This window comes from Cryptomeria japonica, chromosome 2, assembly GCF_030272615.1.
Source record: "Cryptomeria japonica chromosome 2, Sugi_1.0, whole genome shotgun sequence".
Taxonomy (NCBI): Eukaryota; Viridiplantae; Streptophyta; class Pinopsida; order Cupressales; family Cupressaceae; genus Cryptomeria; species Cryptomeria japonica.
Genome location: NC_081406.1, coordinates 599,791,809 through 599,808,620, shown reverse-complemented (window position 1 = coordinate 599,808,620; position 16,812 = coordinate 599,791,809). Strand labels below are relative to the sequence as shown.

Below are 16,812 nucleotides of genomic sequence, written 5' to 3'. Positions count from 1 at the left end.
TTACTGCTACAATCATTTTGGTCATCCTGCAAAATTTTGTAGAGCAAAGACTATTCAGCAAAAGAAAATTAATACTGCTCCAAATACTGAAAAAGAGAAAAGGAGAGAAATCAAGAAAGTATGGAGAAAGAAGCAAGAGAATATGACCATGGGCAGGCATTGTGCATTCAATGCACAGGTTATGTCTCCTAAGGCTTAAAGGAGATGCAGGACCTTAGGGGGAGTTACATATTCATCACATTATTCACCCCCAAATTTGAAAAGGACAAATGTAAGGACAGGTTGCTACCGGTATAAGGGAGAAGATGGAGTTTAGTGGATAAAGTGTTCCTATGGAGATATTGGTCCACTATAGGGTTAACCGGAATTGCAGATTATGTGAGTCAATGTATTCCAGAATCATTGCAGTTATTCTTGTGGCTTGGACTAAGGAAATTATGTCTTAGGCGATACTGGAGAAGTATTGTGTGAAAAAGTGTTGATCCGATAGTCAACCTTATATGCATGTATCATTATGATTTAACTGGTTTAGTAGTTGACATGATGTTGATGTGTTTTGGCATTATCGTCATGAAAGATTATGTCACAAGGTTGGGATGGATGCTATGGAAGAAGAGCTATAGATGATTGAAAAGAACAAGACTTGGGAATTAGTTCCTATACCAGCAGATAAGAATGTCATAGGTACTAAATGGGTCTACCGGAACAAGATGAATGAATAAGGTAAGATTCTCAAGCATAAAGCAAGATTAGTGTGTAAAGTGTATTCTCATTAGGAAGTATAGAATTTGAAGAAGGACAGAGACACGGTTTACTTCTTCAAGTGAAAGTAAAGAAAAACATACCTTTACAGTTAGCAAAGCTACTGAGAAGAAGACCTATGTTGAAGCTGCTAGAAATCAGCTTGTGAAATGGAATGTTCAAACTTTGAACCGGAAGGCTCACTCATTGTACCGGAATGTAGATCCTAAAGGCATGCCCAAGGTTGATAATGAAGTGTTCACTAAAGTCAATAACGAGAGCAGAAGACACCTAGTGAGACAAAGATTTGTCGGTCCAAAGAGACAAGAATGGTATGTACCCAAATTCCATGGTTACTATTACCGATGTAATAAGTTTGGACATAGAATTGTTGAGTGTAGTTTGATGTGTAAGCCCCCTACTAGTTTTGAAAGTAAAAATTCATTTGTTGCACTTCGGGAGATGAATATTATTTGTTATCAATGTAATGAGTTTGGTCATAAGAGTTATGATTGTAGGAGAAGTCAGTCGGTATCCTACAATAGTTTTTCAAGATCATCTTTCAATGTCAATGTGAAATGCTATCATTGTTAAAATTTTGGCCACATTGCAAAGCACTGCAAACTTAGGACTTCTAAGCAAAAGAAGTCAGTACCAGATCAAAGACCGGAAGCAAAACCAGAGCAGAAAAGTGCAACTGACAAGATGAAGGAAGCCAACCCGGTTTGGGTTGAGAAGAATAAGAATAAAGCAGAATCAAGTTTGATTGTACAGACTGCTCTACATGCAGAAAGAAGAAATTTATGGGTTGTAGACAGTGGATGTTCCAATCACATGACCGGAGACAAAAAGAAGTTCATCAAGTTTGAAGATTGGAGTGGAGGTTCAGTGAGATTTGGAGACAACTCTTCCATCAAGATAAAAGGAAAAGATACTTTGAACATAAATGGTAAATTAAAAGCACATATTGTTTACTATGTGGAAGGTATAAAGCATAATTTTCTAAGTGTGAGTCAGGTGTGTGACAAAGGATATAAGTTCACTTTTAACTCTATCAGTTGTCAGATAAGAAAGAAGAGTACTAGACATATTGTTGCAGAAGGAAAAAGGACAGATGGAAATGTGTACAATCTAAAGGAATATTTATCTCTCAAACCAAGTATGCTAGAGATATGTTGAAGAAGTTTCAGATGGAAGATAGCGAACCGGTAAGTACCCTCATGGTGACCAAATGCAAGTTGAGCAAGGTTGATGAGTCAGCGGAAGTGGATCAGACCCTATATAGATCCATGATTGGTAGTTTGTTATACCTTACAGCCTCAAGACCGGATATAGTGCAGGCAGTATGTATGGTGGCTATACTTCAAGTTGCACCTAAACAGTCACATGAGAATGCAGTTAGAAGAATCTTCAGGCTGCATTGATGACCAAAAAAGCACAAGCGGTGGAGCATTCTTTTTAGGTGACCGGTTAGTTTCATGGCACAGCAAGAAGCAGGACTCAATCTCCTTATCTACTACTGAGATAGAATATATTGATGTTGCTACATGTTTTTCTCAGGTGTTATAGATGAAGCGGACCCTCAAGGACATTCTGATAGAAATATCTGACCCTATTTCAATACGGTGTGATAACTCAAATGCAATCAACATTTCAAAGAATTTGGTTAGGCACTCAAGGACAAAGCACATTGCTATCAAATACCATTTTCTCAAAGAGAAGGTTGTAGAGCAAGAAGTGGAGGTAGAATATGTTCCTACAAGTGAACAAGTTGTTGATATCTTCACAAAACATCTATCGATAAACACATTTGAATATCTAAGACACAAGTTAGGAGTTTTTTTTTCACCAGCTTTAAGCACTTAAATGTGTATGGAGATCTGTGGTTTGGGGGGAATTCATAGCCATACATTTTTTTATTCTTGGACCATATGTTGGACATAGGGGAGATTAGATGTTTGTATGGCAGTACCGGTTGGTTTAAAGCTTTGGGAAGTTGTCTATTCAATTTATCTATCTACAAAAGTTGCAATTGGCTTGTCGGGAGACAGGGTAGAGTGGTTTGGCCTACTGGAAATTGTTGTTTGAGTCATTTATCATTGTTGTCAAAGGGGGAGAAAGAATGCAGTTGGAGATAGTGCATATTGTGAGTCTGGGTTGTGGTGGTTAACCCGATAATATGTGTTGACATCAATGCCAAAGGGGGAGATTGTTGGGATTATATTATCATTGATGTCAACCAGTAAGTATGTCAATCGGTATGCAACATGTTGTTACCGGCATTGGAGATTGTTGGCATGTTGATGTCAACTGGTATGGGATGTCAACCGGTAAGTCTGTCGACCGGTAAGCAAGCAAACCCGGTAAGTGCGGTCCGAGATAGCATGTTCTAACCGACAAAACAGAGAAGTGCACAATATGAAGGTTAACTGGTTAGTGTATAACGGTAGCATGATCGATCGGTGACTGAGTTTGAACCGACACAATCAAGTGAGTTGGATGTTGATGGAGATGTCACATGGACTCCAGGTGGCGAGCATGCAGTGGTAGGTGAATGGTGTGTCGGCGAGGTAGTTGCTGACTAGGTCAGTATTAAGTGTCGACTATGAAAAACACAGATCATTTGCAAAGGATTGTGGCTCAAAGCAAATCGAAGGGCGGAGATTTTATTCTTTGACATTATGATCGAAGTGGGATATCTGATCTTTTTGTTGATCTGGAGAAAGAAACAGTCAGATCATTTATTGTGATCAACAAAATCAAGACTGATGAATAGAGTCCGGTTCGCTAAATATAGTAAACATTTATAGGAAGAATAAAAAAAGAGGACGGAGCTTTTTGTTGAACTGTTGCAGGTTGTCGATTCAAGAAGATGAGATATGATTTGATACGGATCGAGTTCGGTGAAGAAAACCCTAAGCGCGTGAAGTTTTGTTTTTTTTTTGTTTTGGTGGGAAAGCATCAGTATAAATGTGCAGATCATAGATCTAAGTGATTTGATGTAGGATGAGAGATTTATGATAAAGTGAATCTCTGCAAGGCGAGAGTAGATCAGTTTGAGTGTGATAGAAAAATATTGAAGCGACTGAGTGTTGGAGAAGAACCGGTAAAATAGGTGTAACCGCCAAGAGTTGAGGTTACCGATAAATAGTTGCAAAGGTTAACAGTCTGTTAAACCGACAGTGTCTGAACCGGTAAGATAGCAGCAGAGAGTGAAGGAGAGCAGAGTGAGTTTTAAAGAAGATCCGGCAAGGCAGAAACTGAGTTGCAGAGGATTCAGACATTAAGAACAGAGGACTGGTAGAAAAGAAGCAATGTGACAGAAAGGAGTTTAACCGACAAAGAGAATTGTTTACAGGGGTTATAAAACTCATTTGTAACAAGTGTTTATCATTGTATTGTTTTATATCTCATTGTATTTCACTGAGTGGGTGCTTGGTGTAGGGGTTGGTGCTCCTTGAGTTGGTACTCAGAATAGATCAAGGGTTGGTGCTCCTTGAGTTGGTGCTCAAAATAGAATAGGGGTTGGTGCTCCTTTGGGGAGGTGCCCATAAATTGCTAGGGGTTGGTGCTCCTTGGGTTGGTGCCCTAAACATTGTAAAACTGTTATTTCATTGTGAGGTTGGATTGGAGCAGTAGATCTCCAACAGCATTTCTCACTGAGGTTTTTCCCACATTGGGTTTTCCTCGTATATTCAGTGTTATGTGATGTGCTCTTGTGTATGGTTGTTTGTTAGTGCTTTCATTATCCTATCAGTTGCACACATTGTTTGAAATTGTTTATAATCATTGATTCACACCCCCCCCCCACTCTCAGTGATATCTTGTGTTATACATCAAGGTGGTAAATGGTGAGCCTATTCCTATCATGTGTGATAATACAAGTGTTATAAAAATTTCAAAGAATCTGATGATGCATTCAAGGATTAAACATATCTCTATCCGATATCATTTTCTGAGAGAGAAGGTTGCAAAGCAGGAAGCCAAATTGGAGTATGTTCCTACAAAGGATCAGATTGCAAACATTTTTACAAAGACTCTTTTAAAGGATACTTTTTGGTATCTTAGGTAGAAGCTAAGGGTTATTGCCCCTCTTTCAAGCTAGATTTATTAATTGGTGCATCTATCCAGGGGGAGATTCAAGGTATATTTGTTGTCTCCTAGATTGATGTGATTTACCCTAAGGGGGATCAAGTAGTTGGCTAGGTGTTGCTGATAGAAGAAGCAAGTGTAAGGAGGAGCAAGTATGACTGGTTTGGTGCAAATGAATGCTTAGAACAGGGGAGAGAAAAGTGAGTAATGCAGAAGATTATTCTATTAGTGAAGAGAAAATGTAGAGTTTAGTGAAGATCCTTGCACTTTATCCTTGATGTCAAAGGAGAATAAAAAGTACAAAAATTTGAGTGTATTAAGGGAGAGAAAGTATTGTGGTGTGTGAGTGTTGCCATTAATGACAAAGGGAGAGATTGTTGATAGTTGTTGTCATTGGTGTTAACCCTCAGCTTGTGTGTTGTCATGCTCAGTGTTGTGTTGTGATTGTCAAAATGTGGGTGATTGTTAGCAAGTATTGTCATGGATCTAAAAGGATGTTGGTTAAAGATGTTCTTGGTTGTAGATGTCCACCTTCTTAGTGTTTGATGTCTACACTTTGTATGTTGATGGTGTTGATGTTCATGTTGGATGGCAGAGAAGTTATCATGATTAGATGAGGATTAGAAGCATTAAGTTTGGGATGAATTATTAAGATGGACTAGAAGCATGATGATTAAAGTGGATATGTGGTTGATGATGTTGATGGTCTTGTACTTGCTACAAATTGTTTTGATGTCTTTCTTGTTGCTCCTGAGTGATCAACTAATGCTACAAGGTGTTCTGGTCTCCAGAAGTTGATGAAGTGTATGAATACAAGAAAGTGTGTTGAAGTCAATCTAGAAGAATGCTTTGCATTCCTCCGCATTTGCAGATGTGATCTTGCGGTTTTGGATTTAATGGCTATGCTATGTGGATTGTGCACTCCTATCTTTCAAGTCCCTATTGTTGCGGTTGTTGTTTCTAGTTAAGACATTATGTTGGTAGTTTGATGGTTGGTTAGGATTGGTCCAGAGAATGCTTCGCATTGATGTTTCTATTGTTGCAATGTGGAGAACATGCTTATAATATTTGTGTTGTGTCTCAGTTCAGAGTTTAGGCGATGAAGTGTCATGCAAGTGTATTTGTCAATGTTTTATATCATGACTGTGTTTCCTAACATTTTGATAATGGAAAACTTTGTATCAATTTGATTTTGCCAACTTGTCTTGGTTTTACAATATGAAAGATGTATCAAAAAATGTTGATGGATGTTCTAAGAATGTCTCTATGTGGTCTACATGATGGTTGGGTGATCTCTTTGGTGCCACATTATGTGTGGAGTTGGTTTTTGGGGTGATTTGTAGTTATTTGTTAGATGGGGCTTTCTCTCTTGCTTATGTTATGCTTTTAGGGGTTTGCGCCAACATTGGAGATTGTGTTAAGTTGTTTTTGGGTCCTACTTTCTCTTGCGAGGATCCGCATTGAGTAATTTCATTTGGAAGATGTGTTTTGGGCCAACTAGTTATGTACTAAGATTTATTTACACGATACCATGTTGTTTACTTGGGAGGATTTGCACCAACGTGTGTGATGTTTGGGACTACATTGGAAGATGTAATATGATATTTTTTATCCTCTATATCTCCTAGATTGGACCACTTTGACTATAATTATATTTTGAGGCTGACTTAATGGGATCATTCCTTGTCCATTGTTCTAGACAACCTAATTGATATTTTGATATTTTGAGGCCTTGTGGATCAAATCAATTGCAAGCAATGTGGATTAGTGTGGAATGTAGAAGATGCAAATGTGAAGAAATATTTTTTTGTGGTAAAAGTATTGGAGCATAATTTCCAAATGGTTGCTTAAGGCAGTGGGTCAAGAGCAGCTATATTTCAAGGATATTGTTGACTGCAATGATTTTGAAGGTTTATTCATTGTAACTCATATTTTCATGTATCTTGCTCAAAGATAGTGAATCTCCTTAGCAAGTCCTCTATATCTTGCCCTGGGGTAGTGAACCTCAACCTACATGTCCTTCTAGGAGCAATGAGCTTCCTTGTGTAGTAAGCCCTAAAACAAAATTTGTAATATCTATTTCATATAGTGTAAGTTGACTCTCGCCGTGGTTTTTCTCTCCTCAAGTTTTCCATGTAAATCCAGTGTTTTCTTGTGTGTGTGTGTTCATTAATTTATCTTTCTTTGATGCTGAAAAGATTGAGGGTTAAATTGAAATTAAGTTGAGTTATAAAGTTTATGTTCAAGACTGATTTCACCCCCCCTTCCCTCCTCTTAGTCTTGGGGTGTATTTAACAAAATCAACCTCACAAAGATTTACAAAGTAGAATGGGGAAGCTCGGTATCCTCTTATTTGATGGATCCAACAAAGCTTCAACTTGAACTTGGATCCAAAAGCTAATAAGTATGAGAAGGGAGTAATTAAATTTATAATCCTTTACTTGGAATCAATTGCACACAAGTGTTGATATTATGAACTAGTCACTCAATGATACATAATAATCACCAACTACAAGGATATTCTTAAGAGGTTAATCAATAGATTGAGGTAAGACACAACTAGGGTAGCATGGTTCAATGGATTTGTGTGTTATCTATATGGTAAACATGACAGTATCGAATGTGTCAATGGTATATGATTGTCTTCATGGAAGGATTGAGATAGCTCCTTAAGGGCCTAGTTAAGGCTCTCAACCCAAATTCATCATGGACAACCATCAAAAGGGCCTTGACATTGGAAAATCATTAACATTAGAGACCATTACCCCTATTAGATGCTTCCAAAGACTCTAGCGCTAGAGATGTGCTTATAAGAACATGTAGCAACAAAAGACTCCACATACCTTTTTGCATATATTATTAGTTGCACTTTTTCTAACTAAGAGTGCTTAGAGATGAGGCACCTTTAGAAATCAACAACGGGGTGGCATGACCTACAACGAGACGAGGAATTAGCTATGCTTTAATTGTAATGAGCCTTGGGATCTAATACATAGGCTCTTAGGAAAGGGGCAAGTACATACGATTTAGTTGTAGTTTGAGGATGAAGGAAAGCTTGAATCCTACACGTAGGAACAAAGTGTGGAAGAGAATAAGGTATCACCAATAGATCTTCCATCTCTAGAGAGAATTGATTGACATTTTAGATCACCCAACTCTGTCTTGCTTGAGGGGATGCAAATTCGAGAAAGGTTGACTTGTATGTTCTCTTTTTTGACACTCCAACTACAATGGGCCCAATTCTCTAATCTACAAATTATCTAGTCATTAGATTTTCAACATAGTAGTAGTAGTACACAGAATTTTAGTTACCATTGTTTAGAAAAAATTGATTAATGAAATAAGGAAGTTACCTAGGCCTTGCACCTAGCATATATTAATTTAATTCATTTGAAGTTTGTCAATTTATTTTGATGTTATATTTCATTTTTTCATTGTGGGGAGCATAGTATAGAGAATGTTGGGAGGGGGAAGAAGACACTTTTAAACCTAGAATTAAAATTCAACTTGATTCCTAGGAATATGATGTTGCTTTCGACAACTTTGGTGGTTACAAATGAAAACCTAAAGACCTATCAATCTTATTGTCTTGGGGACATAAATTCTATGTGGTACAAAGCATCATTATAATCATCCAAATTTAGATTTGCAAGCTAATTGTAACCAATAAGTTGTATTAGTCTAATGTACTTTTTGTATTCTTAAATAAATTAAGAAACAAAAATTATTCCAAAAATTATTTTGAGTTTGATTTTATATGCAAACAACTGATGTCTTTACAAATTATATAGTCTATGCATGGAATATACAAGGAGACCTACATCAATAAAATATATAGGTATGATACCAATCCTCAATATATAAAAGTTATATAGAATAATTATTTTTTCTTAATCTAACAAATAAACTATGATTATTGTGACTTATAGGTAGCACACAATTTTATACAATATCCATGTCTTTGAAATACATAATGTGTGTGGATTTGAAAGGTGAATCACGAAGAGCTACTCAATTATGTACAATGCCATGTGGACAAAGGGTGTCTATCTACACAATATCCATGTCTTTGAAATACATAATGTGTGTGGATTTGAAAGGTGAATCACGAAGAGCTACTCAATTATGTACAATGCCATGTGGACAAAGGGTGTCTATCTACACAATATCCATGTCTTTGAAATACATAATGTGTGTGGATTTAAAAGGTGAATCACGAAGAGCTACTCAATTATGTACAATGCCATGTGGACAAAGGGTGTCTATCTACATAAGAGAAGAGAATTGTTTGCATGTGTACTAAATTATGTAGAATGCCATGTGTACAAAGTGCGTCCACGTAAGAAAAGAGAATGGTTTGAATGTGTCGTAAGAAAAGAGAATGGTTTGCATGTTTGTACAAAGGGTTTTGCAATAAAGCAGTTATTATTATCAAAAACTGCAGCCCATAAACAAGGCAGAATCCTATGATTACATATCCATCCTTGAACGCTATAGTAGGATGAACCACTTAAAACATGCTTTTTATAAGTATTAGCTTTACCATAGTTAACAGTATCAAGGGTCCGGATTAACACCCAACTTGGCTGAACACACCATTACAAATCGAAAACACTACGAAAGCCAGTTTGCATTCCCATCAGAGAGCATTTGCAGTACTACATATGTAATTTGTTTGGTCTGTCAAGGGTGAAGTAACAACCAAATGGGCTTAACAAGTCATTCTCCATCAACCACCAAATATAACAATCTACACCATTTAAGGATGACAATATTTTGGGGCACTAGATTTAAAATTGGTTTGGTCTTGTCTTGGAATAAGTAAGAATATCAACTCAGCTAAATGCTGTAAGATAATTTCATTTGATCCTGAATTCAAAATGGTAAAACAATATAATTTTTTTGGAATTTGACAAGCCTACGTTGCTTCGTTTTACTTTCCGACTTAATAAGCCTGTGAGAGCAAAACTAGGTTTCATTCTCAAGTTAATACAATAAGAAAGCAAAGTCCATCAGCATAATTAGTTAGTATTAAGTGTAAGGATAAATTTTGTTTCACATTTACTTTTGTCGTTAACAGATTGAACCTGGGCCCTCTCCCTGCAACGATACATCTTTACTCAGCCCTAGAGCACAAAAGACACAATTTTACTTAATCGCTGACTCTAGATGTTGCAGAAACTAACCTACAGCATTAATAAAAAAATGTGGATTATCACAGCGAACAGAAACTATATTTTTTAAGTCGTACAAATGTGGCATGCAGCAGAGCGGCATTTGGGCATAACAAATATAGAAAATCATTGAAAAGAAAATGAGGTCAGACAATTAAACAATAAGAGAATTTTGAAATTTCGCACTGAAACCCTACACATCACAATAAAAATCAGAAAAGAGCACAAAATGTGTTACAGGCATAGTATGTCATGAAACAAGAGACCTTCAATTTAAGGCATGATTTGGTTTTACACAAACACAAAATATTTTATGTCTAAGGTTATGATTTCAGTCTAGGATGTCTGGCCAAATTCACGAACAAATTACTTTTCCTTAATACTAGAAAAATAAATTATTTTGATCACGAGAAACACTAACAATGTTAAATTGGCTTCCTGCATAATTGCTTACGCATCATCAATGTGTAGAGAACAGAATTAAAATAACAATTCAAGACACTGCTATAGCATTGAAAAGACGAGACATCAAAACACCATCCATAATCAAGTCCAAGCCAATTTATTACAGTTACCAAGACTGGCAAATTTTAGAATAACATTTATGCAAGAGTTTCCACGACAACAATTTCATTCAATCCCTTTTTTTTGGCCCAGGGCAATTCATTCACACCTTTTTGCTTTCAAAGAACATGATCTTATCCTTTGTTATTTTCTCAAGTGCAATTTAAGCACAAGACGAATGACTTTCAACTTCTATTGTTCTTCTCAAGCGCCATTTAAGAACACACCTAATGACTCTCAAAGAACATCATTCAATCCCTTTTTGCCTCGTACAAAAATTACAAATACCTATTTGCTATCAATTGACATCATTCAATGCTATTTCACCTTCCCAAACAAAAAATTAACCATATTTGCTGCCAAAGCCATCCAAAATCCCTTTTTGCCTCCTTAGACACAATTTAAGCACAACACACTAGCTTTCAAAGAACATCATCATTCAATCCGTTTTCATTTACCAGTTAGTCATGCCAACAAGGGAGTGCTGAAACCTACTAAAGACCAAAAACAATGTACTGTAAATCAAAATAGCAGGGGATTAACATGAATAAAAAACTTGACATGCTGAACCAATGTCCCACAATAAGCATGTTTTGATTTAATGATATGCCAAATAAACAAGAATAGGGCATAAACGCAGCTTGTTAGAATATCCTTACTAACAAGCTTAATAGCATAGCAGGGACTACAATAAAAAGATGCCCACAATCACTATACTTTTACAGTGCGAAGTACTAAGCAAGATTTTACAGAGAAATTCAATTGTCAGAGATGCATCGATGATAAATCAGAAATTATTTCATTTCATGTCATTGCCCATCTCCCTCCTCACGCTTTGAAGGGGCTTCCTTGATTTCATCTCCTGTATCCTCCTGAGAGAAAAAGCACAAGCATCAGCATTCAATTCTAAAAAGAGATGAAAAACTAAATTCCATTTATCTTTAGAAACCTTCTTTCAGTTCTCGAACTCAACATCCACTTCATCACTAAAATGAATAAATGCACAACCTAGGACTCGTTTTTCAATGTCTCTTATTCCATTTTCAAAATTAGAAAGAGATACAACATTCATGTCTCTTGTAAATAAGGTAAATACAAACAACCTAACACTGTCATCCCTACTATGTTTCCTATTCCACCTGAAAAATCAAGAAAAAATACTCACATTCATATCTGATGTCCACAAGGTCAAATTGTCTCGAAGGAGTTGCATGATAAGTGTGCTGTCTTTGTAAGATTCTTCACCCAACGTATCCAACTCTGCAATTGCTTCATCAAAGGCCTGCAAACAATAATAGATACAACATGTTAACAAAACGGTTAACTAAATTAACAGGCATCGGCAGTACTGCTATTTGAAACATTTTTGCAAACCAGCTTTCCTGAAACCATAGACATAGACTACAAATCTTTGGTAAAAACGAAACAAGTTGGAGTCCAAAACTTGACAGGATTTCAACCTAGCCTTGTAAATTAAGTCAGAAGAATCCTGTTGTATTAAAATTCATGAAACCCAAAACCCTGAGTATCTTAATGTATTTCTTATTGCCCAAGTTCTGTAGTAATAAGGCTTTTGCCAAGTCCAAGTTTTACTCCGTGACTAAATTTTAGGCAAACTCTAGCCTGCAAACCCAAGTTTTGTGGGGATAAGGCTTTAACAAGTTTACGTTTCACCAAGTGTTTACTCGACCAAAATTTGACCCAAATCTAGTTTGCAAACCCAAGCCTTGTGACTGTAACTGAAACCACTAGACATAAACAGCAAAAATTAAGGGTGAATTCATCCCCAAAAAGCTATTACAACATTTCATTGGATGGTCTTCACAGCTTATTTATTCCATTACCTTCATTTAAAGTTGTACATCACTACCGGATTTCACATCAAACTTTAAGAAAGTGCTAGCAGTTCGTACACCTGTATCATGTATTACAATATAAGTCCATTGCTCTGCATGCTTCATTGCATGTCTGTAACTAAACCTAATAGGATTTGAATTTGATCCACCTCAATCTTTCTGGCAGAAAAATATCTATAATCAACCATAGCCACAAGATCCACCTAGATATCAAAAAGAATTGATAGTTGAAAATAACTGTACAATAGAAAAAAAAAGGATGTCCCTTCTGCCAAGGGATGGTGAAGAAAATTTTACCAATTCAGAAGTAATAAATAAAATCACTTAATGTATGAAATGCCATTTTAAGTAAGAAGAGAGATTATTCTGAGTAATAATGTATTTCTCAAAAGTTGGACCGGAATTGTTGACCCTTCAAAAAGGAACCAAGTTTTAGAAACACCAATTGATGACGACATCTAAACTGAGTCCTGAAGTGATGGAGTGTTGTGAAAGAAGACAAGGATGCTCAAAATTATATTAAGAAAAACGTGTGTCGAAAATCATAAATACTAGTCTTCAAAATTGTAAATATTATTAGGAAAGACTAGGAAAAGGATAATGTGGAGAACAAATCAAACTTGAAAATAACAAAGGTTTACATTTGAGAATTCAGATGAGCTTATTAACTTAAAGAATTAAAGAAACCGTGTTGTTCAAATCTAGACCTAAGTTTGATTTTGTAACTTTAGTTAAAAGGATTAGTATCATTCAGCTACATGATAAACAAAAAGATGACTTAACAATAAGTGGATTAATAGCTAGAGACTATTTTAGTTTAGAAAATGTTTTCCAAAAAGATAACAGTTGAATTGTCCTAATAAACCCCATGCTCATTTTCAACAAGCCATTCTTTGGGCCTTCATGCAAAAAAGACCTTGGATTCTCTTTCAAAATTCTCTGCCAACTTTTACGCTGAGTGTGAAAAGCTGAAGTACGTAAGGGTACAGCATAAGTAAATAAAAAAGATATACGTTCTCAACTATGAAGCTGGGTTCTGCTGCCTGTGGTCTCATACACAGAGCAGGTCCGCACCAGGCCCTGATCCCAAACCAGTTCACAGAGAGGATCAATAGCTAGGGACCCAATGCACAGGTTTTAAAAATATAATAATAAAAGAAACAAAATAAAAAAAAGAATATAATGATTTTTCCCAGCCCTAAAAGCAACTACTCTAACAACACTAATTATGGGTTATTTTCATATTTTTAATTTTATATATTTTAAGTAAAGCTGTACTTAATCTGGCTTTAAATAAATTGGTGAGCCACCTCCCGCCTATTTCGTAACCGAGAACAATCCCCACAAGTCGATTCTCTCGGTGCCAGCCTTCCATCTCCTCTTCTAGGTTCCGGATCAGTATTTCCATCTCCTCTTATCCAATCTCAGGGACACAGTCTGATCATGAGGGGAGACGATATCAGATCCCAGTCCTCTCCGCCCGCGGGTCCCATGATATATAAGAACGAAGAGTAGGGAAACTGTTGTTATCTCGGGGTAGGACTGAACCTGAGTAAAAATATTGAACTTTGGTAAAACCTGTACAAAAACAGGTAATTAGATTTTCAAAGGTGTTTAAAAGATACAATAGTCTATTTGGAAAAATGCAACCTTAAAAACCATAATTGGGATGGAGTGGATGTGGACGCGGTTTCTTATCACTTAGCTTATCAAGGTAAAGATGATATTGTGTGTGTCCTTTACTAGTAATCAAAATGGAAGAAATTTATAATTAGCATGATTATTATTATTATTATAATATTTACTAATAATGGTCTGTCTCTCCAGGAACAATTAGTTTCTGCAAAGAATACCTTGTTTTCAAAACTACATCACATAGAAAAACTGACAAAAAGAAATACCTGCTTGGCAAGAGCACATGCTCGATCAGGTGAATTCAGAATTTCGTAGTAGAATACAGAAAAATTGAGAGCTAACCCCAGCCTGATAGGATGGGTTGAAGCCAATTCTGCCATTGCAATATCCTGCACAACGAAACAAAAATTAGGATATACAAATTTTAATTAGGCTATCATTAATAACAAAACAGAGGCATTCCCGAAAGCTATATTACTAATGTTGTCCTCCAGACATCTAAAAAATATTAAACATGACAAATAGTTAAATACTTGAGCAGACTTGTAAGCAAGCAATGTGCTTTCTGCAGCCTCCTTCCTGTCAGCACCCGTCTTGAACTCTGCCAGATAGCGGTGATAATCTCCCTTCATCTTAAGATAGAACACCTTTGATTCCCCTGTGGTAGAAGAGGGAACCAGATGGGAATCAAGAAGACGAAGAATGCCGTCACATATATTACTGAGCTCAGACTCGACCTTTGCTCTGTAGTCTCTGATCATTGTCACATGATCATCGTTACCACGACTTTCTTCCTTCTGTTCGATTGAAGAAATTATTCTCCAGGAAGCCCTCCGAGCTCCAATCACGTTCTTGTATGCCACTGATAACAAATTCCGCTCCTCCACGCTCAGCTCCTCCACGTCCACAGTCTTCGCCACCTTCTCCATGAACTCCACCATTTCCTCATAACGCTCGGCCTGCTCTGCTAATTTCGCCATGTACACATTTTCTTCGCGCGATGACTCTACGGGAGGCATTTTTGTGCACCTCTGTTACAATAACACCGAACACAATGTACCCTGCTCACAAAATAACAACACCTAAATATCAATCTAAGCATCCGATATTCATAAATCTGACAGTTCAAGCAAGAGAAACTCCATCACAATGAAGTAAAGCTAATGAAAGCGGAAAGGAGAGAATTTCTTAGTGAGTAGGGTATTCAGCCATGCATTGAAGGTAAGTTATTTCTATCCTGATAAAAATCCCAAAGAAATCTATGAAATGTGAAACATTATAACAACACGGAGGAATCTGGATTTTTCAAACAAGGAACAGCGTCTTAAACAAAAATAAATCTAAGGTTCCGATAGTGGTAAAGGGAAATTCAAATATCCAGAGGGATGATATGAGCAATATCAGAATATGTAACAATTAGCATTACAAACTTATTTTCCATACATAAGCTTCTTTGAGGATATTTTTTATAAGCTCTAAACCTAAGCATTGTAATAACAAAAACAAAGCTTTAATTTTTTCCCAAAGAAGATGAAAGAAATATCACAGGTGAGCAGATTCCAGCTAAATAGCAAAGAAAAATCAGGCACAAATTTCAGCCTCGCTACAACATTTCGATCTACGCAAAAAACAGAACAATCTAAGATAAAATAAACAACGCATATTTAACAAAACGTCTAAGGTCAAAGATTCAGCCACGGCAGATCCTGACACTGAACATTAAAGAGTGCTGAACGATAAAAACACATTATTTTTGCATAAACAGCGGAAATAAAAACTAGGGCAAAATAAAAACCTCAGGAAAACCCTTCTGCAAGCGATTTAGCAGACAAAATACAAACCGAAAAAAGATTTAAAAAGCTTACCTTCAATGAGGAGACCTGCTTTGCCCTGGAATGGAATCGATGCGAAGAACAGATCCAAAGCAAGATTTAAAATTCAAGGCAACTGAAAAGCACACAAAAGTTCTGAAAATATTAAAGGACAGAAAAGGGTTCCGCCGTCTTTACCGCCAAGTAAAAATGCCAACTGGCATTTACCGCCAGGTTAAAATTTACAACCCACTCAACGCGTTAAAGGACGGCCCCACACGTGTTCAACTGCCACCTGGAAATATGTGTCATTAATGTGGTCTGTACTGTAAGATAGCATTTGAAAACAAGAAGGTGCCAGCCAATGAAAAAATGTTTTGTGTAAAAAGCAATGTTGCTAATATCTATGGTTGTTTGGGTAGGTGGACTTTTAAGGAATTTATTCATTTTAGTTGTGGGAACCACTAGATACATGTGAATCCCAATGTGATGTGTTTCTTTGGATAAGGTTTATGTATGCCACTAGATTTAGAATTCTCATGAATAGGATTGAAAATGTGTAGTTTTGTACTTGCTTTGATCGGAATGGTTTGATGTAATTATCATATTGATGAGTGGTATATTTTGATTTGAGATTGGGGGAATGTAATTCAATGGGTCAATTGGTCTAAGGGGATTATTGATTACTATTAAAAGGTGGGGTGATGCTATTATCTTTGCATTTGATAGTCTTTTTCTGTTATTCAAGTCATCCATTCTTGAACACTTTTATTCTTGTCGAGCCCCAAAGGTAAGTGGATAAGGAGCCAACTATTCTCCATACAAAATGATATATGTTCGAAAACATAAAATTTGCATGTCACAATGGATTTTTATGCAATTTTCACTGGTTTGATCTTCTTAAGTTGTCTTCTCAATGTTGTAAAAATGCGAAAAATC

General features: G+C 36.5%; 1 protein-coding gene across 2 annotated transcripts; it reads right to left on the bottom strand.

The window, feature by feature from the left end:
* Nucleotides 1-11,146: 11,146 nt before the first annotated feature.
* On the bottom strand, nucleotides 11,147-16,114 carry LOC131063012 (14-3-3-like protein). 2 transcript variants are annotated; one of them, XM_057996772.2, is made up of 5 exons: nucleotides 15,928-16,114; nucleotides 14,596-15,123; nucleotides 14,329-14,451; nucleotides 11,737-11,853; nucleotides 11,147-11,443 (listed from the first exon to the last, which is right to left on the bottom strand). In XM_057996772.2, the coding sequence occupies exons 2-5, from the start codon at nucleotides 15,079-15,081 to the stop codon at nucleotides 11,381-11,383; spliced, it is 789 nt and encodes a 262-aa protein (XP_057852755.1). In that variant the 5' UTR covers nucleotides 15,082-15,123; nucleotides 15,928-16,114; the 3' UTR covers nucleotides 11,147-11,380. The 2 variants fall into 2 exon arrangements, with proteins under 2 accessions (XP_057852755.1, XP_057852756.1); XM_057996773.2 differs by lacking the exon at nucleotides 15,928-16,114 and adding an exon at nucleotides 15,858-15,882.
* Nucleotides 16,115-16,812: the final 698 nt, after the last annotated feature.

Coding starts and splice junctions, on each gene's coding strand:
- LOC131063012 (XM_057996772.2), bottom strand. CDS start 15,081: ATGCCTCCCGTAGAGTCATCGCGCGAAGAAAATGTGTACATGGCGAAA. Junction 14,452..14,595: donor TTGCTTACAAGTCTGCTCAA/GTATTTAACTAT, acceptor TTCGTTGTGCAG/GATATTGCAATGGCAGAATT. Junction 11,854..14,328: donor CATGTGCTCTTGCCAAGCAG/GTATTTCTTTTT, acceptor TATTGTTTGCAG/GCCTTTGATGAAGCAATTGC.